Raw genomic sequence first — 22113 nt, 5'->3', positions numbered from 1 at the left:
ACTTAATTCCCTTGCTCTTTCATCTCTTCAGTGCTGACTACTCAGCTCATCAGAAGCACAGGTCTTTTTAATTTTACAGTGTTGTGTCTACACCTCACTGATTTTTCAAGGACATTTACAGTCATTGTATTAGCTTGTAAGAATCAATTTGTATAAAGCATCTTTTAGACAAAGCTATTTTTAAAAGTATTGGAAAGTAATAATATAAAGAAAAAACATGTTTGCAAACCTACCGAGTAGGTTTGTGTTTCAAACTCCAACCTACAAACTACTACTACAAACTACAGAGTTTTAAAGTCAAACTCTGAATTTCATTGTAGAAAAGAGCTTTGGCACATTAGTTGACAGTTATGCTAATTGCCAGCGCTCAGGCCAAATCCACCTTAAGGAAGCTTTCTTCATGTTCAGAAGTGCAGCACTGATTATGCTAAGTGTAGTTAAACTGTCCCCTTACAGTGCTTAAACCCAACTTGCATCACATACCAGCACACCTCATCAAGTTTGACTCAAATATTTGAAATTTACCCACATGGGGCAGTTCTGTTGTGCTTTCCTGCTACTTAAGAATCTCTTTTGATGCACATAAGTATTTCATGTGAATACCTGCACACACAAAAAAAAAAAAAAACACACAGGGGAAACAGGGGAGGTGGGGGAGACTACCTAACATAAAATACTTTCCCAGAAAGTGGTCTGCTCTGTGTCCTCATTTAAAAGAAAACTTACATACTTTTGAAAGACATTGTTTGGCAGCTAGAGTGTAGATTACACATCCAAGCTCTGCCAACTGCAGTTTTGGGGAAAGAATAGACAAACTAAAACTACTCAGTGGGCATCTTAACACAAAATGGAGGCTTCGGTATCTATCATTATATGCAGAGAATATTTTTTGAAGCATTTTAAGTTACAACTGTGACTAATGGATCACTACTCAACAAAAGGCAAATGCAGGTTCAGTAAGCCTACATTGCAAATAGTAGAACAGTATAAACAAGTTAGCCATCAGTGCAAAGGGCATGAGCATACTACAAACACATACGTTTCTTCAGACCCAAATTCTCAAAGACAATAGTTTACTGCAGTATTTTTTTTTTCTCTGCAGGCTGGAGCTTCGGAAAAAAACGACCACATAAGTCTACAGCAGATAAACTAGAGATTTTGCCAAGGGTAGAAGCGTACCTGAGTGTCCATATAAACATGAGTAGATAACTGTACTTGGGCTGAAAAAGATTTCTGCTCTGCAGAAGCCTTGTTTCTGCCTAATGAGCCTGACAGAAACCTGTCTTTCATATGCACCCAATGAAAAGGCAAATCCCAATAGTAAAGTATGCCACATCACACAAAAGCAAATGTAGTGCAGTCTGGAAGAAACATTCTGCCCTTTTTATTTTTATTGCAATTGTGGGAGTTTTCTTCTCAGTAGGTATTATTAGCAGAATCTTCAGACTCAACTCAGCTGCTTACACTCCTTTAGGGAAATATTTTATGATAAATATGGTATCTTATGATAATATTAAGTGTTTTATGGCATCATAAAGGGGACCAAAACCAGAGAGACAAAAAGTTTGGAAAAATCACCTAAAAATGTAATATGGAATACAAGAACAAAAAGGAAACACAGAGGTATAAATATTTAAACAAATTCCTGCCTTTAGACAGATGACCTTAGGGCTTTTTTGTGACATGAAACAAACGCTGGGACCTCCCTTTCAATAGTTGCAATAGTTCAACAGTGGGAAGTCACAACTGGCAGGCAGAGTTCTCCACTACTACTCTGCTTGCAACCAGGTTCAGTAACTAACTGCTGGTAGATCAGGTCACTGTGGGTAGGGCATAACTTGCAAATCCTACCAGTTCAGTGGTGTTCTACTAGGTGAGAGAACATCTGCATGAAGTCATCCTGGAAATCCGTCACCAGTAAAGCTGCAAGCAAGCCTTGTCAGCATCTAGGTCACTTTGCATGTAGATCCTAAGTGCAGAAATTTAAAGCTTACAGAGTTCGGCAGAAGCACAGCTGAACTGTGAATGACAACCAAGCTGCCTTTAAGAGGCAGACAAGTGCTTAAGGGAGCCCAAGAATCTGTGGTTTGGCAACAGCTGACCCAGTGAAAACTGGGGCCACTAAAAAGTTATGCTTTGCAAAAATATTTTTTTTTCTCCTCCAAAAATCTTACACATTTCTTTAATAAAATAAGAAGTTCTGAGACTCTAGGACAGGCACATCAGTGACTATTCAGTCAAGGATACAGAATCAACAACAGAACACTAATGAAGTTAAGCATTTCTTTTACTGTTTCTCATTTCAGCAAGGCTATACCCTCCAGTAGTTTTAGAAATGAACAAAAGCCTGGCACTGGTAATCCTTCAAGAAAAAGCTACCGCTTCTTGATTCTGAGGTCTTCTAGTACCACACAAACTAGAATCCTGTACAAAGAGGACCTGATCAAGTCAAAATAATCAAACCCATGTATCACATTCACTAGAATTGTTGCATTCAGTCAGTTTTACAGTTCCACCTGATCAACACCATAGTAACATCTTTAACAGATCCAACTAGCAGCTAAGATGTACAGAAAGATAGCGATCACATCAGCTGCTGGGCACAAACCACTGGCCACGTGACTGCACCTTAGGTTCACAATACTTTGAGCTAAGCGGCACATTACTAGCAGAATGGGCTCCTCCCTTGTTTCTTTCAGTGCAGGGAAGGTAAAGTTTTAAAGCTTCTTTTTCCTTAAGTCTTTAACATAACCTGTGATTATGGTTCTTTTATATTAAAGACTATTAACAAAACATGAAGACCAGCACAAGCTATGTCAGTTTTCTAACTTTATAATGCAATCCAAAATCACACATAAAAGCAAAGCCACAATCCTTAATCAAATTACCAATCAACAATAACCAAGTCACATGATCTGTTAACCAAATGCTAACAAAGTAAAATTTTCATAAAAATCAATTATTCTGCGATTTCTGATTGACTGCAATATACTACACAATGAAAATCTGTGCCAGAAGCTAGAACAGTGAATAGCTGAGGTCTTAAAAAAAAAAAAAAGACATCTATCTTAAGTCCCTTTTTAGTAAAATTAGAAATGTTAGTATTTAACACATTTCTCTGCCACAAGGGGAAATCTGCATGAGCTTCTACCCTACATGCTCCAATACCACTACAGTTAGTTTTTAAAATGGTATAACATGAAAAGCAATCATTAATTGTGTCTGCTAAGTTCTAATTAGATGTTTGCAGATGACTCCCTCTCTATTTTCAAAAAGTACAATTGTTATTGGCATCACATATTTGATATTTTTTTTTCCCCCAGGAAGTCACTTCAAACCCCTATTCGTCTCTAAGTTAGAAACTCACATGCTTTTTCAATCTTCTGGTGTCTACCAGCCTGAAAAACTCTCTTCCAAACCAGCTACAGAATACATACATCCCAATTCACGAACGTCAAAAGCAGGGCACCCTTTATTCAGTGTTTTGTAACCCTGAAGAAAAAAAATTAAGGTGGCAACGACTGTCCCTATTTTGCAACCATTATTAATGCTATGTGTATGAAACCAAGAAAAAGAAGTCACACATTCAGATGGATTTCAAAACACTTAGTTCCATCTTCTTGAAGTTTCATTCAGAAAGCATCCTGTAAGGATGAAATGCTACAGAGCTAAAGAGGCTGATCAAAACAGTTCAGTTTTCTTGATAAATGTAAAGTATCAGAAGGCAGCAAAAGCTACTGGCTTGCCAATTTTGCATTTGAGCTCATTCTGTTCTTGCAAAAAGGTACAGCAATGAGACCCTTGAGTATACTTCTAATAATGCCAACCATTCTTTGAGTCACAATATCTAGGTCAATTCTCTCTTACATGTTGACAGTAGATACACTCTAAAAACAAGAACAGCACATCAATATCAGCAATTTAAAGATGAAGATAATAGCAATGATACACACACTACATGTATAACAGCACCATGCACATACTTTTACAACTTATTAAATGAAAAACATTTGCACCAGGAGGTCCAGATCCTTCCCAGTAGTAGATCAGACAATAAGAGAGCTTAATAGAGATGCTCAAGAGCCCTTCCCCTGTAAGCAACTGGGAGCACCTTTCGCAATTTCACAAACCACACAAAGTTTGTGCAGGTGTGTTTTCAGCCACTCACCTTTCAGAAAGTGTTAAGACTTCTACTGTCATGGTTGGCTTGGGATTATCTACTTTCGAGCTGTAACACCTCCCTTTTCAAAGAAATCACACTAGCTGGTACTCATCTACTTGAATTATGGTGGGATGACTGGAAAATGACCCACAAACCTAGAAGCTGTTAATGTTATCAGATAGATTAATCAATCACCTCTTATACCCAACCCTTCTGGTGACATTTTAGCCTAATAAAACATGCGAAGAAAGCAAACGTAAAACAAGTTTGAAGTGTTCATTAGTTTGATACAAGCTAATCTTAAGCAAGGTTTCACAGGCTGGCTGTGCCAGATTGGTTTGCAGTGAAAGAAGCTACTGCAGTCAGCTGTGCACACCAGCAGTCTAGCAGATGGACTGCAGTCTACATCCAGCCCAAAAAGGTCTAGATACATCTCCCCAACAAATTTCTTCATTCTCCTTGACCACAGGGCCCACAGCACACTACTGATATGCACAAACACCAGAACTTTCAGCAACTCAAGTCATACCCAAATTTCCACCAGTTCCCTAGACACAAAAGGCCACAAGTAGTTGTTACAGCAAGAAACAGACAGGGAGGGAAAGCAGCTGTGGAATCAGCTCACCACAGGAATAACTACTGCTGTTCAAGACTGGGCAAGGAAGGCAATTGACTGGCCTATTCATGCCTAATTTTTCCCATTTAGTCCCATAAAAGGCCAGCTGAAAGAGCAACTGAAGGCATTATCACTTCAGGGAGCACACAAAGCATTTGAGCAAGCTTGTCTACATGTATGTACAAGAAATTCTGTGAGGAAATCAAGAGGCAGAAGGATGAACCGTGCATGCTTTAAGTACAGCCTCAGCACATTGTTCCTCCTCTTTCCTCCTCGTGTTAGAGAACTACACGCATTAGACTGCTAATATTCACATGCATAATGTTACATGCACCAGTGTATATATGAAACCAGGACTTAAAACATCTAAACCTTTTTGATTCTACCCATTTGGTACACTGGAAAAGAGTTACAAACACTTCATTTGAGCTCCAGTTCTCTCTGTCCTACCTACAGAGAGAATACAACAGTATTTATTGTAGGGCACAAGTTATTTACTATCACAAAGAGAAAAGAACGGATAAACCTCCTGAAGTTTATAACTAACCAGGGAAGGGAGATAACCCAAGGTTTTGTAGCACCAGCTTTAGCTGGAAGAGATGCAGTCTACCACATCAGAATGAGGATTACTGTTATTTGTGGAGAAAATTACGTTCACACTGCTGTGTTTTAATACATTCAAAAGATCAGCACAAAGCTAAAAAACGCTTGCCAAATACTCCTAGAAAAGTTAGGAAACAACTGAGAAATTAAACTATTGCAAAGAAAATTATGCAGTACTTCCAACAAAAGAAAGCTACCCATGGTATCTTCAATTAGGACAAATGCCTTTTTGTATTCACAGAAAAAAAAATTATTAAAAAAAAAATCAAAAAACCAAACTAGGTACTGTGCAAAGTAATTTTCTTATTTCTATGAGCCTTTAGAAGTAAGTTACATTTTCAGGCAGTTTATGAAGTCACTGCCTGAAGTAAATGTTTATAAAATCTAGATTTTCTTTATCACCTCTTAAATCTTATATACTTCATATCTGTAAGCATTTATGTACTGTCTGAATCTAAACAGAGAATCAAAAACCTCCACTCCTTGTGGAAGTAGAAGGAAATCTCATTTCTTCAGCACATTTCTAAATGCATGAGTGATTTTCTACACATGAATGATTCCTACTTGGTTATCAAATTAGATTCAAGGGAAAAGTCAGTCTTCTCCATAACTAGCAAAGGGAAGGGGTGGGGGGCGGGGGGAAGAGAAAAATCAACCTTTTTTTTTTTTGCTACTTATTACACTGTTTGTGATCTATGGCAATTACAAGGTTAGTGAGACAGAACAACCTTTTGTAGACAATCTTCAGGTCTCTCCATTCCAGGAAGCTGCACATTTTCGGTTTGCGGGCTAACACAGTTTGAACAAGTTCCCTCGTGATTTTCTTCTTTTCTTTGTCCGATAATGGGACATACCACTTCTGGAGTCTCAGTTTCCCCTGGCGACTAAAAAGCAACATAAACTGCATCTGTTGAATTAGAAGGAAAGGGAGGGGGGGGAAAAGGGATTAATCTCAGTCTCTCAGTTCTGAAAAGATTTTGGTGATGAAAACCAAACAGGAAGCAAGATAGCATCCAAAAACCTAACTACGTTATGTATTTCTATAGCAGTGGCAGATGTTACACAAGATTTGGAAGTACCAGTAATACAAAAGATTCCACTGAACAAGGTCAGTCAAAGCAAAGAGAGCAGAAAGCAAACACAAGTTTCAGAAACGGGTATTAGAACCCAGAGGTAGTGACGGAATACATCAAAATTTCAGACAAACCACGTCCAGCACTGGTATGGTTGCATTTGCGTTTACTACAGCAAATGACAAAAATCCCAGCACAGCGGTCTCCTCAAATACCCAAACTCAGTTTCAATTCACCGGATTAGAGCCTTACAGCAGGAGCAATTTGGACTTAAGATCTTTCCGAAAAGCCTCGGAATACTTTAAAAGGCATTAAATCTCCCAACGGAGAGTCCTACGGCATAGAAAAGCCTAGTCTTTTCTCACATTACACAAAAGGAGTAGAGATTGAGTGCTTTCCCTGCGGTCCTATGGTCCAGGTCTCGCTTCCTCTAAAGGAGTGATGGTGCAATTATATTTTGAGGAACTTGTCGGCTGTGTTTTCCAGCAGCTGCAGCGTTCGAGCAAATGGCTTTTCTCTTTTTTTTCCTTTTTCTCTTTTTGCTCGAAGTTGTATCGGGCTGAGGAAGTTTCCCAGGCAATATGACAGACGCGAAATACGATGAGAAAGCCCAGCCTAGTCCCGGGTGACAAGTCCCACCAGCGCCAGCGCAGACAGGCGGCGGCCGGGCAGCGCGGCGGTGCCGGGGCGCTCCCTCGGCGGGGGCAGCCCTCCGAGCCCGCAGCCGCCCCCCCTCCGGCCGGCGCCGCCGCCACGACACCCCCTCGCCTCCCCCCGCCTTCAGGCGACCCTCCCGGCCCCGCCGCGGCTCCTCCCCGCGCGGGAGCGGTCGCGGTCGCCCCGAGAGCGCCGCCGGCCGCGCGGCCCGCCCCGACCCGTGAGGAGAGCAGAGCCCGCTCCCCCCGCCGGGCGAGGGCCGCCGCCCGTCCCAGCCCGGCGTGCGGAGCGGGGGAAGCGCTGCCGCCGAGGCGCACGGTGTGTCTGTACGCTGGCGGGGGGGGGGGGGAAGGGAGCGGCAAGAGGGAGAGCCGCCGGCCGCCCCCTTCCTCCCTCGGCCGCTAACAACCGCTCCCCGGGGCGTGCTGGAGAGGAGCGGTCCCGCAACCCGGGGCAGGGAGAAGAGCTCCCGCGTCCCGCCGCACCCGGCGCGGGGAGGGAGGCGAGCCCGTCCCCACGCGGCTGTGCTCACCGTGCCCCGGGGGTGGGGGGCAGGAGGACGAAGAGAAGGAGGCGGCGGCACCGCTGCCCAGGCTGCTGCTGCTGCTGCCGCCGCGGCTGCCGAGCGGGACTGAAGGGAGGGGAGGGAGATGCCCACAGCTCGAGCCCGGCTCGAGCGCGCGCGCGCGCCCCTCAACGGCCTTCCCCCCCCCCCCCCCCACTCCGCGCGGGCGGGGCGGAGCCGGGCTCGCGGACGCCGCTCCCAGGCGGGTGGGGGGGGTGGGGGGAAGGGAGGGACGGTAGGCGGGGCCGGGCGGCGCCCCTGCTCCCCCCTTCTCTCTCCCAACAAAACTTTATTAGCTTGGCGGCTCGCGGTAGCGGGGGACTGGGGCCAAGGCGGGCGCACGCGCAGTGCGGCGAGGCGCGGGGATCTGGGGGAGCTGGCCGCCACCCAACCGGGGAGCTCGGCGCAGCGGCGGGCGGGAGGAGAGAAGCGCGGCACTGACCAATCAGAGGGAGGAAGAGGCGGCGGGGGAGGAGCCGGCGGCGGCGGTGAGAGGGGCTGGGTAGGAGGCGGGGTTAACGGAACTTAATCCGCCTGGTCCGTATTAGGATTGGGCAACAGCCGGCGCGGCAACAGCCAACCAGAAAGCGCAATGCAGATAGAGGTCCGCAGGCAGCCAATGGGCCGGCGAGGCACGGCGCTGGGGGAATGACATCAGTCAATCAGGCGCCCGGAGATTGAGACTCCTCCCGCGAGCGCCCCGTCCCCGGGGCAGGGGAGGGGAGGGAGGGGAGGGAGGGGCGGCCGGGCCGCGCCTGCGCCGCCCCGTGTTTCCTTCTAGCACGTGCGCGCCCCGCTGGGGGGGGTTGGAGGCGGAGGCGCGCGCGGGGCGGGGCGGCGCGGGGCGGGGGGCAACCCCCGGGAGGGGATGCGGCGGGAGCAGGGCAGGGCCGGGGCCGGCGGCACCGCTTCTCCCCGGGAAGTTTTTCCCCAAAGTCACCATGGTTGCCAGCGGAAATTAGATTCGCAGGGACAGCCGCTGTCACGTATTTAGCGGTGTTGTGTTCCGCAAATCCAGTTTATTTATTTTTATTCGTGTGCAGCTTAAGGAGAATTTCCGTGCCCGAAGAGCTTGATTTGGGAGTTTGGCTGGTTTTGTTTCTTTTTTTTTTTTTTTTTTTTTTTGGGGGGGGGGGGGTTAGTTCTAATTGGCGTAGGCTGAAAAGACGCGGTGAAATTTTAGTTGGACTAAATCTGCAGATGTGTCTTTTCCAGCCAGCGTCGGATCAGCTTGTAAGAAATAAAAAAGAAAAAAAAAAGTCTTTTAAGGACTTAGAGCTTTCTACATCATTAGCGTTCATCTGCCCAGCAGCATTAAAGGTGGCAGTGGCCAGAAAAGATGACCTTAACCCGCTGATGCTTTAATGGTGTAACAGTGACGGACAGCACTAGGCAAAAAGGTTGTGCCCCCCTCCGCAGCTCTCCTAGGATCAGCTCCAAGTGGTTTGGGATGTGCCATGCTTTTCTTACTTTTTATTATCGACACTTAAAAAAAGCTTATCCTTATGGCTACAAACCAGCTGTGGCAGCAGAAACCAGTGCTGGAAGTGCTTTTGTGTGAAAACGTGGAAGGTCTGAGAGGAAAGCCAACTTTCTGGCATTTCAAGGAATGCTATGGTCAATTGTACTTGAGGAAAACTGCAAGTGTATTTCCCACATTATAGGAGAGGTTGTAGTTGTAGAGAAAAGTGAGATGGGGGTAAGGAGGCATGCATGAAACCAAACTGAATGGATAAGGCAATTGTGATATTAAAGGTCATGTAAAAAGTGAGACTACTGTTGTAGGGGCTTGTTCCTGACATACTTAATGTTTGTTTAGCAGCCATCTCATTCTCGTTTGAACTTGCCTTTCATCAAGCACAGGAACAGATGTGTGTGGATCTGTTATCTCAAAAAGTCTTCCCTTATACCAGTGTATTACTTTGTCCTCAGTAGTTACCATGCATTGCAGCTCTGCTTGTTGCTTGTGAGGCTGTTCCCTGGTCTAAAAATACTCTGTTGTTCAGAAAGCTTTTCATAAATGATCTCTTTCCTAATCTGCACTTCGCAGTTCTTGAATTTAGCATCATACATCCTATTAGTTCTCCATTAGGAGTGCATGCACACTTCAGGTGCTTCTAGATCTTCTAAATCATTATTTAAGCCAGCAACCAACTTTTATTTTTCTTCATCTGAGCTACTTCCAGTATATTAGCACCATTAAGGTAATGGGAGCTCAGAAATTAATTTCTGAAGGAGTTGCACCAGACCTGTATTACAATTTGTCACTTCCCAGCTCAGTGAAATATTTCTGCATATGGATAAAGCTGCACATTCTACAAACGCTGAGTTGATTGAAATCAGATGAACTACCCAGATGGTTCAAGAAATGTATGTATTTTGGTGGCATAAAGGCAAAGTCTCAAAGCTCCACTGACTCTTTGCTTTGATCCTGTATCTTTGTTTTATTTTTTTGTCAGATTTCCTGCTCAGTTTCAATTTACGGTTTCAGCCAGTAATGCAAGGGCAATTGTCCCACTGTTTTCCTCCCTCGTCTTTGTTACTTGGCCGGATTTCTTCAGACTTTAACCTGGAGTTTCTTAATGAAGTCTCTTCCTGGTCAGAATCACTACTATATGCATTTTAAGGTGGTATGATAAGGCATATGATACCAGTGGTATATCAGGCGTGGTGGGAACGTGTCTAGCCAGGTCTGACTCGGCTGATGCTTTCTGCCTTCCTCAGCCTGTCCTGCCTACTCATCACTGTTCCAGTTGGAGGATGCAGTCCTCAAGTTTGCCCGGATTACCATTCGTACGATCCTTCCTTAACTCATTTATCTCAAAATGACCCTGCTTATATTAAGCAATTTAAGGTGCGATTGTGTAGCGGTTTCAGATGATCTAAATCCTGACTTCTCCTGCCCCTCGTCCCATTCCCAGCTCCATGATGCCTTGTCTTTTCCTGTCCTGGCATTTTGCTGTGTCTTACATTGGCCATTGCCAACGAGGTTGCTTTTGGCTGTACAGGTGATGATACAGTAACGGAGTGAGTTGGTTTCAGGATTGAGTACCTCTGTCAGGAGGGCAGTGACAAAGGGAGGTAATGCTGTGCTTTCTGTTTGTGCTGTTTCTTTCAGGAACTTCAGAAGGCTTGCTGCTTGCATTTTTTTGCAGTGTTGCAATTTATATTAATTACCCCTCTTTATACAGACTCCATTGTTTGTTCCGGCAAGAAATTATACTGTCACTTACCCATTGAACTAGCAATATACTGAACTAGCTGTAATTATCAAATTGATAAAGATACATATGATTGCTTAAAACAATAATATAATAGCCTTTAAGTATTCCACAAACCTGTGACAATGTGAATGTCATGCAGTCTAATTTTAGACATGACACAGTGAGTCTTCTGTTCATTAGCCTTTGTTTATTGTCTTATAACCAGCTTTAACAAGATGGATTTTAAGGAATGAGTTCAGTATTTTGGTTTCTAAGCCATGAATGATAACCTCCTTGTTTATTATGGATGGATCTTTTAACTGCTATAGCTGTAAAATCCTTGGTATTCCATTTTAGATGTAAGGCAAGTCTTCAGGGGATGTATCCATTGACCATAAGACATTCGGGGTCCCCAGCCAAGAGTTTGCTCTCTAGGTTATTTGCAGCATGACTTGACACACAGAAGAGAGCTGCCTGGAGCTGGGGAGGGAGGCAGGGTGGGAGGAGGGAAGCTTACATCACATAAGATTCAGTTTGCTTGAGGTTTGCCTGGTATGGTTTATGTCAGTTCTTGAGGAGTTTTGTTTGATTGGTTGCTTGGGGTTTTTGGTTGGTTGTTTAGTTAATTAGAGTATAGTGGGTTTGTCTGGGATATTGGGTTTTACACCAAAATTAATAAGGCAAACATCCTGGCATTTGGCACTTCATGCATGGTGTTAAAGGCTTTTATAACATGAACTATTTATTATTTCCAATGGAAAAAATGTATACTCAATTTTAACAGCTTGGGGGTTTTTGTCCTTCAAGAAAGCAACCCACTATTTAGTAAAGAAAGGCGCTGCTCCTGCCTCCTTTTCAACCACCTCAGCACCTTAAAGAAGAGGGCAGCATACTTTGAAAGTGCATACTGTATCTTTGCAGGCCTCCGCTAAAGTAGGCGGTGGATGTATGAGTGAGACTCATTTTATTGTTAATTTATCTTTTTGATGCTCAATAGCAGACTCCATTTTCATTGACTGAATAACTGTGGAGTCATTATGAAGGCAATAAGAACTGAGCTACTAGCCTTGGAAGTGATTACTGCTAGATTTCTGCCTCTTAAGCCTCCCAACAGGATGTTGCATTATTATATGCAATTCTCTTCCCTGATGTACTGTCTGAGCGTTGGCCAAACTATCGGTGTACCACTATGATTCATGCAGAACACTTAATCTCAGTGGAGCCAAAGTAAGTATACATAAGCCCGTAAACGGCAGTTTTCATTGCTGTGCTCCTTTTTTACATGGAGCTCTCTCTCTTGATGAAAAACTATTTAGTGCAATCTAGTAGCCTGATTGCTGGGTGCTAGTAAATCATCAGCTCATGCCTGGAATTCTTACCCACCTGTCTTTTCTGTGTAGGGCTTACAGGTTTGCCAGTGAGAGACTTCTGGACAATTACTTGTTTTAAAATACTATCGGTTTCTAATAGTCACGTATAGCTTTCAGAAACATGGATTGTTAGGCCACATGTGCGATAGGCACAGCTACAAATAAAGTATCACAGATGTTTGTCCTTGAAATTGAATTTTCAGAGCTGAAGGAGTAGTTTGAAGTGTGGTCTTCCAGCCTGGTTGTGAGAACTACAGAGTCTGAACTATGCCTTACACGTGTCATTTGCTTTGGAAAATAAAAACCTGCTTTTGAAAGTGTCTGAATAGGCACAAATGAGGTTAGGGAATGTGGTAGTTACCAGTCACCAAGGGCTTCTTTTTGTTTACCGTGTTTATTATCCTGAGCCTGGTGCAAGGCGCAGCAGCTGTTTGAGTGAGACACACACAAGCCAGCTGGTAGCACTGTGTATGTTGGGCAAGTAAGCAGCATATTTCTCTTTTGCTGAGGTGATGTTCTTTCATTTTTCAATGTTTCTGTTGGAGTAGTGCTCAGAGGCCCCACAAGTGAAGAAATTAACTGCTCTGCAGACGTTCATGAAGAAATTGTCATGGCTTCTAGCTTTCCTTCCTGCTCCGCTGCTACAAACTGTGCCACAGTGCAGCAAAGAATTGAATGGTTTCTGAAGGACGTGTGTGTGTGAGGAGGCTTGGCTTTTCAGCTTCACAAGGTAAGTCACTGGGAGGAAGGGAGAGAGGAAAGGAAAGGGGAGGCTGGGATTTCTGAGGCTGTGTCAGTACTTTGAGTTGTTGAATACAGCATCTCATGTGTATGTTGCTCATCCTCTGTCAGTTCTAAGAAAGCAGTAGCTGCCACTGCAGTTTGTAAAGTGGCTGATGCTGCAGGTTAAGCAGTACATACTTGCCAGATCCATTCCCTCAGATGAAGGAATGCTTGGATAGGCTTGTGCACAGCTGCTCAATTTTGCCCAGGATAAAGATATATTTTTTTTAATATACCAGAGTACAACTCCGGTTAGGACACTTGTGAAGTCAGACACATTCAGTGTAAAACACTGTGTAGGTTTTCTGTAATACAGTTTGATCACCCTAAGTCCGTGGAATTCCTCATTTAGGCATGTATGTCCTCTTTTGTCCTTGCTATGAGGCATGCCCAACTGATTACCCTGTGAGGCCTCTTGAACTGACTGTGTGAAGAGCCTGATCTAACATAGCTCAGCAGGTTCTACCTCTTGCACTAAGGAGATAATCCAGTTTCCAACTTCTGACTTTCCCAGATTGGCGCATTGCTTTGTGTAACCAGGACAGAAGATACAGACTTGTGTGTCCTAATTTTCATCAGATAGAAACTTGTCATGGAAACCTGGAGACTGGTCTGAATCTGAAATGGTAACCTAAACCTAAAATGTTTCATGTTATAATCGGACTCCTAAATCTCCCATGCTTCCACACTGATCCTCCAGTAGTACGCTAAGCTTTCATTTCAAATCCTTCTGGAAAACTCAATATAACTTCCACTGTCATTTTAAGGAAAATATTTTACATGATCTGCCTAGATCTTGCCACTACCAGGAAGGGATGACGTCTGTAAGGCCTTCATTTATTACCATTTTTGACTGAAGTGTTTGAAGTGGATGAAACTGGGGCACTCAAAGGCCTGTAAATCATTTACTCCCTAATTTTAAAGGCTCAAGAAGAATTTGTGGTGCTTAGATTTTGTGCTGGCTGTGTCCACATGTGAGAAAATTTTATCCATGTGAATTCTTGTTTACGCTGTTTGTACCCCCTCTCTTGCCATTACTTTGTAAAGCCTGTCTTTGCAGTGCCACCCTCAGCCCATCTTAAAGCTGCTGAACAGCAGTTTCAGCAAACATCTTTGCCAGAAGGACGTGTGCATCAGTTGAAAGGGTATGTACCTGGGACCTCTAGGTTTTGGATCTCTAGGTTTTGAAGGATTTTGAAGAACTAAAGAGCATAGGAGATGAGTGTGACAAAACTCACCATGATATCTTATGGAAAGGGAATGTGATTTTATAAAAATATCTCTGTAAGTAGTTGACTGCCTCCCATTACGCTTTCACATCCACATACTCCGCAGCACCAAAATGTGCATGTTTAAATGGTCTGGCCAAGGTCACGTTTGTGATCACACAGAGCATAAGGATGCTGTCTGTTAAGTCTTCATTGTGCCTCTGGGTTACTTGATTGGCAAATGAACTGATTTTGGACTTCCTTTTTATGCTCCCTAGGAGGGGATGTGTCTGGGATACTTTGCCTCACTATTTTGTTTCACCCTTCACAAATTCATGAATGTCATTAATGTCCTGTTGCCTTTGGGTATTTTATGGTTCTGGACTTGTTCTTTGTCTTGTCTGATACCTTCTCTTTAGGTCAGTTTGTTCCTTCTCCTCATGTGCATACCTTTCTTTTTAATACATGTTCTACTGCTTGTTCTGGTACTTTCATACAAACACATACACATGTGTCCACTCACACTCTGTTAATGCCAATCTTAGTACTTGTTACAAATCATTGCAAGAGGGCCAAGTAGCTCCTCCTTTTGCCCTGAACACTTTCTTCCTCAAGTGCAAGCCTCAATTTTTATTTCCATCTCTACAGTAGCATATCAAATACAGTTAGAACCCTGTCTCAGTTAGAAGACCCTATTTACTCTCTGACTTTAGGATTCTCCTATATTCCAATGGGTCATTAGTGAAACAAAGCCAAAAGGACATTCAATTATTTGCTCAAGTCTGAGAGGCCAGTGTTTCAAAACTGCAGTGTGTGCTATTAACAAAGATGAATCCTTTGGCAGTGTATCCTTCCTACTGCAAAATACTTGCCATGTGGAACCTAAGACCCTTATTACAAATTCATGAATGATTTTAATGCATCCTGGCAGCTTTCATAAGCATTGCAGTCATATGGAAAGAAAAAAAGATCATTGGTTTGTGCAAAATAATACAGCTATGCTCATATTTGATCTATCTCTCTAATGGGAAAGGAATACTTAAACTTTTTTTTTTTTAATTAATCAAGAGATGTTTCTACTACATCTCACCAATCTTTTTAGAAGTCATGTTCAATAAGAGGCAATAACTCAATGCAGAGCATCAACAAAAGAGAAAAAGATGTCTAAAATGTGCAGGTCCTTGATGTGCTGGAGGAGTTGTAAAATCATGTTGTAAAACTTAACTACCAGTTGTCAGAAAGTAACACTCTAATAGGAAAATCTGGCTATGAAGGAGTCCTTTCATTTCTTCATAATATTTTAAACACTTTCCCCAAAATGCAAGTTTCCCTTCGAGCACTCTTAACTTAGAGGCACTGTTTGTTGCAGAGACAAAGCTGTCAGAAAGGAAATCCGATCGTAGAGTAAGCAGATTTTATTTCCCTGGGCACTATGGTGCAAAATGATAGCAACAGTCAACAAGTAACATTTTTTGTGGTAGGTGCTTGAAGAAGTACCCAACAGCTGATTTTTAGTACAATTTTCATAATATTATATTTTCCCAGTAAGCAACTGTGTAGAAACAAAAGAGAGATTGTAGTGTCGCAAGTCGGAGAGGAAGCATGCATGGGAGAGTATGCATTGAAATGAGTGGTGTTCCAGAACTGCTGTATATAATACAGTCAACCCTGATGCAAGTCCAAAACTAAAGATTCAGACTTTCAAAATTCTGTCTCTTTTTTTCTATAGAGCCAAACACAGCTGAGCTTTGGATAGGGCTCCTAAATGCTATAAAATCTCTTCTTTCTGTAAGTTAAACAAGTTTGTCTCACTTGCTCAGATTTGTAAAAGGACCTCCTGTGAAGAAAGTTTGCAATCAATCTCTCTTCCCAGTCTGCCATGGAGAAATTAGTTTTAGAGCTTGCTTTGCTACTGATAAATAATATTAATAATAAAAAATAATAACAATCAGAATTAGGCATCCTACCTCTCTGTGTAGTCATGAGTAATTTGCATTGAGTGGTGCCAAAGAACAGCATAGTTGGAATCACCCCCAGGCAGCTAAACAGTCATAATAAGAAATTATGTCTGTGCATAAACTACATATAGATTTTCAAAAAACCAAAACCAACCAGAAACACCACCACCAACACCACCACCCAAATGCAGAAGACCCATGCCTGAAACAGAGCAACAAGCCAGGGAATATTTAGGTTGGTTTATATTTATTTACAAATGTTGGCAGCAGATGGTTACCAACATTTTATCAGTATGGCTGTTTAAGCAACTTAAAAGCTGTAACAAACAGCACAATTTATGTAGCAGCTCGCCTTCTTTAGCCCACTCTTAGTTGTGTTACCCAGAACAACTCCCATTACAATTAATCACACAGCTAACTAGCTAAAAAAGGAAACAGATGCAAATGCAAAACCAGGAAAGCAGTGTGGTTGTCCAAAACTAGAGATCGGTGGTTTCTCCGTCATGGGTGTCTTCTTGGAGTGATAGTTCTGTGCACAAATGATCATTGTCAAAAGATTTCTTCCTCTCCTAAGTACTGAGTGTACCTTGGTTATTAAAGCTTGGGGAGGCTACAGATGCAGATGCTACCTTAGCTGCTTGATAGACATGATTATCTCACCACTTTTTTTAGAGCATATTTAGCAGACAAACTAAACTAGTCTGTTTTTTTTCCCACATTACCCTTCTATTTTCATGCAACACCCAAGCTGGCTAAGTTGAGGAGGTGACTGACAGATGAGGACAGCTAGTCAAGTGGATGCCTATGACACATATCGGTTAAAAATACCGTCTAAAGAAAATAAATAAATACAATGGGAGGTCTCGCCTGAATTTTCCCAAAGGCAGCGTCACACCTAAGAACATCACATCTAGAGTTGTCATACAGAATATACAGGTTTTTTATACCTCCCACTGAAACAGTTTAATTGAGCTGGATTCCTCTCTCTTGGATGACCAATTCACTCACAAATTCCAGAAGAAAAATTATGTCTTTGTAGACAGCTGGATGGAACTGCTTGTGATACCAAAGTGGACACAGAAGAAAACGCTAGTTATCTCATCATAGAAGGGATGGGCAATGTAATGAACAGTGATTTAAAAATGGAAGCATAAAAGCTTGCTTTGCAAATATTTACAGTGAAGCTGACTCTCCTGTTCTAGCAAGTGGTAAGGAGCAGGGTGGTCACTTGTTAAGGAGAATGTCACTGTAGAGAAGAGGGTATCGCTATCAATTCACTGTCTGACATGGCCTCACAACCTGGCTGGTGTCAGAAACCTCCATTCAGCAAGAGGTTGGAGTGTGTCTGTGCGTATGTGTGTGCACGTTTGTGTCTGAGAAAGGATTAGTGACTGTACACTTGCAAATTGAAAAGGTTACTGACTACACTTCTTTGTTGCTTCCTGAGAAAACTCTGTGTACAGTGGTGATACAACATCATAAAACCCAGGTGCAGTCTGGAAATGGGTGTAGTTTATGCTGATTTAATTGATTAAATTAGTAATAGTAAGAGGCTGAGAAAAAATAATAGGTTTTCCTTTTCATTTATGTGTAGTAAATACTCAAAACCACTTTTATGAGAGTATCTCCTTAATTAGGAGTGGTGTGCTTTTAAAATACTCTTTCTGTGTATCTTGACAAGTTCCGCAGCAAATTTTAAGACCAGAAGTGTGCGTTTAGATCTGATGCTTGCAGGGTGTATGCCCACTGCACACGTTGCTGAGGTCCCCTCTCAGAGGTGAGCAGCTCTGAGCTGATGGATTAGCCCAATGTGGAAACGTTTCCATGCCACAGCATGACTGATGTGCCCGTCGCCTCATTGTTTCTGTACCTGCTTGGGTGCAGTGGAGCACAGAGCTGGCAGTTCTGTGTGTGCTGGGACCTGCCTTTGTGCCACCTGCGGGAGCCCTGGTGTGGCTGGGAGTGACAGGGCTGGGGGACAGGGATGTAGAGGGCTCCAGCTTGCCTGCACCGTTGCTGCAGGTCTGCCCAGTCCTAGAAACAGATGGGTGCTGTCAGTTTTGGGCCTTAAAGCAGCGCCAGACTGAAATCACCAGACTGAGGAATGGATGATGGATGGGTGCAGGCTGAAAACTGGCTGAGAGCCCTGAATAACTCTCCAGTGTAGACATCACTACACTGGAGGAGTCTTTGGCAGCATCTACACTTACCTTCCACCAAGGGCTGAATCATCCTGCTCAGGTGGGGTGCACAGCATCTGGCCAGGGAAGGGGCCACCAGGGAAGGATGTCGCCGTGCCAAGGGGCAATGCTGGCTGGGGCTCAGGGATGAACTTTGGGGCTCAGGGAAGGCTTTGGATCTCAGGGTGCTCCTGGTTCCTGGGCGCAGGCACAGCCACCCTCGCACCCGTGCAGACAGATGCCTCCAAAGCCAGACAGACCCAGATGTGTGGGGTCCACCTCTGAGGAAAAGGCAGATTTGCCAGACACCAGGCAGGCAGATTTATGTCATTGCTGTTTTCTCCCTGTGCTGCAGAGAGGAGCCAGTGCCTCGACATCTCTTGGGAAGCAGAAGCTGTGGGCCTTGCTGGTGCTGTATGCAACTGGTGCTGTTAGACTTGTCTTAGAAGTTGCTGATAATGACATATTTAGGTTACAGCAGATCACATTTTCATTAGTGGTGCTGCTTCTGGAGAGGAGTGCTGAGCAGTAATCATTATTACTGCTTTAACAGATTGTATCTGCGCACAGCTGCTACCTGCCACTCTCTGTAGATACAGCCCTAGTTTTAAATCCTAGTGGGTGACCTTGTTATCAGTTCCATGTTTTCAAAGCCCACAGAAGCCTGGCCCCACACTATGCGATTTAGAAATAAATACATTGGAGGCTCCTTTTCCATGCTGTTTGGCTTCTGAGTCTTTAGCATCCATATAGGTAATTTTTAATTTTTCTCTCTTCAGCGGGCTGAGATTTAGGTGCAGGAAGGAGGGAAGGACAGAAGAAAGGGAGGAAAGGAGGGGAAGAAAAAGGGGGAGAAGGGAAGGAAAAAGGGAAGAATAGCAAGCAAGAAGAAGAAGAATTATTTCTACAAAACACCACCAGAGGCTGTGCCTTTAAGAAAGGTAACAAGTAAAGTAAGTTTCACATAAAACCAGAGACAATAGCTCTGTCAAGACTTGGCTCACTGAACAAGAGTGAAAATCAAAGTAAATTAATATATTTTATCCAACAGTAGCTTGTCAGCTCAAAATTATCCGTGCTAGCACGGACATTAACAGGTTGTAAAGCCACCCCATTCCCTTTTCATAAATTCCCTGGCTTGACTTAGTGAACTTGACATTTCTTGTCCCCTCTGTACTCATGATTCTTGAGACTAACTCACAGCAGTCCAGGTAATGGATTACCTTGGTGCTGAATTTTATTTTATTTTCTGAAGTGAGAGGGATGGTATTTCAGGCTTTTACATTTGAGTGCTACTTTTACTTTCTGGGCTATTGAATATGCAGGTGCAGAAGGACAGAGTGATTCAGGATCTCTGGTTTCTCTAGAAGGCTGAGAATCAGTGAGGTGGTATTTCAGGAGTTAAACCATTGAGGGATCCAGGAATAATTGTTTGGACGATAAAATACAGAATGTTTTGGGGGAAGAGACAGTGCTCTGAGCTTTGTCTGGAGGATCAGCCTCCCTAAGACCTATCCTGGCAGTCACCTGTGTCAGCATGAAATACGGTATAGATTGATTGGAAAGTGTGACTTTGGATTGTTATGCTGTGTAAATCCCTACATCCACCAATTTAATAGAGAGATACAAGTTTACACCACTGGCAAGTCTGGCCATGTTTTTAATGTATAATCAAAGGCTTTTGTCACAAATACAGAGAAAATTACCTCAAAATGTGATCCTTGACACGGGGAACAGTGTCATTTCAATGTAAACTGTGGGCTGGCCACAGTCAAAGGTTTGTGGTATGCAGTGCTTCCATTTTAAATGTGTGTAGAAAGAATGGATTATGTAGTTGAAAGCCTGATAATGCTGTTATCCTTGTTCAATTTTTTAGCACCATCTGTTCTTCCCAAGCAGAATTTTCTGACAAATCATATGAGCAAAAACTTACTTTATTTCTCCATGCAGCAGACAAACCATTAGAATTATGGAAATCTGGTTGGGCAAAGAAATATGTTTATAAAATGATTGGTTTAAGTCTTTGTTGTCTGAGAAAATGCCTTTTTAATGTACTGACAGCTGTCTCCCTCTGGCTTGTTTTCAGTGTAACAGTTTATGTTGGAGCCAGATCATTTGTTTCGTAAGTGGCTGTAGCATAACAAACAGCACCTTTAAATCTCCAGTCAGCCCACGTATCACATAAATATTATCTGTCCCAATTGGGATACTTTTCCAATCACTGAGTTTTCTTACTCGTGGCTGAAAAATACGTAAATAATATGGCCACCTGATAATCCTCTTTTAAGTCACATAGATAAAAAAGTGAGTTGACTGAAACATTTGGATATTTTTATTAGGTCATTTTAACTTAGAGTCAAGGAAGCTACCCAGCACATGAATGCATATTTATTTATTTGCTAAAATAGTTCTATAGTGCTTATTTAAATCTTATCTAGGAAACAATTATTTTCTGATCCCTAGAGGTTCCAAAATACAGTGTGCTGGGCACTGTGCAAATACAGTCTGGAGTCTTGCAGACTAAATCAGGGGTTCATTTAGATGTCTTCATACCTCGCTTTCAAATATGAGAGCACGGGGCTTCGTGGTCTGATCCCTCCATCTGTATCCAGTGTTGTCCAGCTGGACTCAGGCTGGTTTTGTGTGGGTGAGTGCAGTTTTCACACAATTTGCTGTCAGTGCTGCCATCCCTTGAGCATCATACCGGACATCCTCACCACCACTTTGGCACAGTGCCTGCACCTTGGGTTGAAAACTACAGTCTGAACATGAAAATCAAGTCATAGTAGGGGCAGCTGGAGGTGAAACAGAGGGAAGTACTCTTCATTTCCATCTAAAGTGGTCTTTTGACATTTTATCTCCTTAATGGCATGTGGTAGACATGACATAGAAATGGCACCATTGGACTATTATTTCTATCACTGGCATTGTGGTGCTACCTTTCCCTGTCTCACAGGGAAAAGAGAAGATTATAGGCCAATTGATCTGCAGCATATTCTGTGTACAGTGATGTCATCAATACTCATTTGATAAGGATTCTTTAACATCATTTTGAAAAGTTGTTACTGATTTCACTAGTTGATTAGATCCACTTGTGGAACCAGAGCAATGCTCAGGCATCTCCTCAAGGCCTAATATGTTCTGTGTTCCTGAACAATAGCATACCGTTCTTCAAATAAATGTTGTGACCAAGGTGGAAAAGGGTCTACTGTAAGTAGAAAATTTTCTTGATAACCAAACAGTGGATGTTTCCAGTCTGGTGTATTTCTGAGGCGCATCTGTGTCTGTGATCTGTCCCTAGGCTATACACATTCTGAAAGGAAATATTTATTTTGTGTCACAATAAAGTGCTTATGGACCATGTAAAACCAGAAAAATATTAAAACCTTTGTAAGCCTTATACCACAAATGAGTAGATGCATAAAGAAGAAAAAAAATGCAAACTCTCTGTAGAAGTAAGCATCTGGATAAAACATCTGTAAGGGAAGATGTGTCTGGTGGATGGCTTTTTAGGTGAAAAACAGAAGCCCCATTAAATAAATATTTGTTGTCAGGCTGTTGGAGTTAGCAGCCTGGGTAGGAAAGGTGGTCTTCTGACCATTTTCACTATAATCTGCGACAGTACTAGTGTGACACCAATATGAAACATGGAGCTACAAAGGCAGCAGTACAACAAAGGTTGTACTGACTGTGTGTTGTGTGGCTTCCTTTCCCTTCGTTTCCCTGTGATGACTG

The 22113-nt window shown here is 43.0% G+C and overlaps 1 protein-coding gene across 8 annotated transcripts in view; it reads right to left on the bottom strand.

The window, feature by feature from the left end:
- Window positions 1-7828, bottom strand: part of AP1S2 (adaptor related protein complex 1 subunit sigma 2) — a 32478-nt gene extending 24650 nt beyond the window's left edge. For 6 of the 8 annotated variants that reach the window (XR_005102638.1, XR_005102639.1, XR_005102637.1 and 3 more), the window contains exons 1-2: window positions 7644-7827; window positions 6110-6288 (exon numbers count right to left, since the gene is read on the bottom strand). Coding sequence is in view for 4 of the 8 variants with exons in the window: in XM_037377311.1 (XP_037233208.1) it covers window positions 6110-6288 (179 nt within the window). In the remaining 4 variants the exon portion in view is untranslated. Of the gene's footprint in view, window positions 1-6109; window positions 6289-7643 lie in introns of all 8 variants that reach the window. The other 2 variants (XR_005102640.1, XM_037377310.1) reach the window with 2 other exon arrangements.
- Window positions 7829-22113: the final 14285 nt, after the last annotated feature.

Source organism: Falco rusticolus, chromosome 2 (assembly GCF_015220075.1).
Source record: "Falco rusticolus isolate bFalRus1 chromosome 2, bFalRus1.pri, whole genome shotgun sequence".
NCBI classification, from domain to species: domain Eukaryota; kingdom Metazoa; phylum Chordata; class Aves; order Falconiformes; family Falconidae; genus Falco; species Falco rusticolus.
Note: the sequence above shows the minus strand (reverse complement) of the source record. Positions and strands in the feature narration are given on the sequence as shown.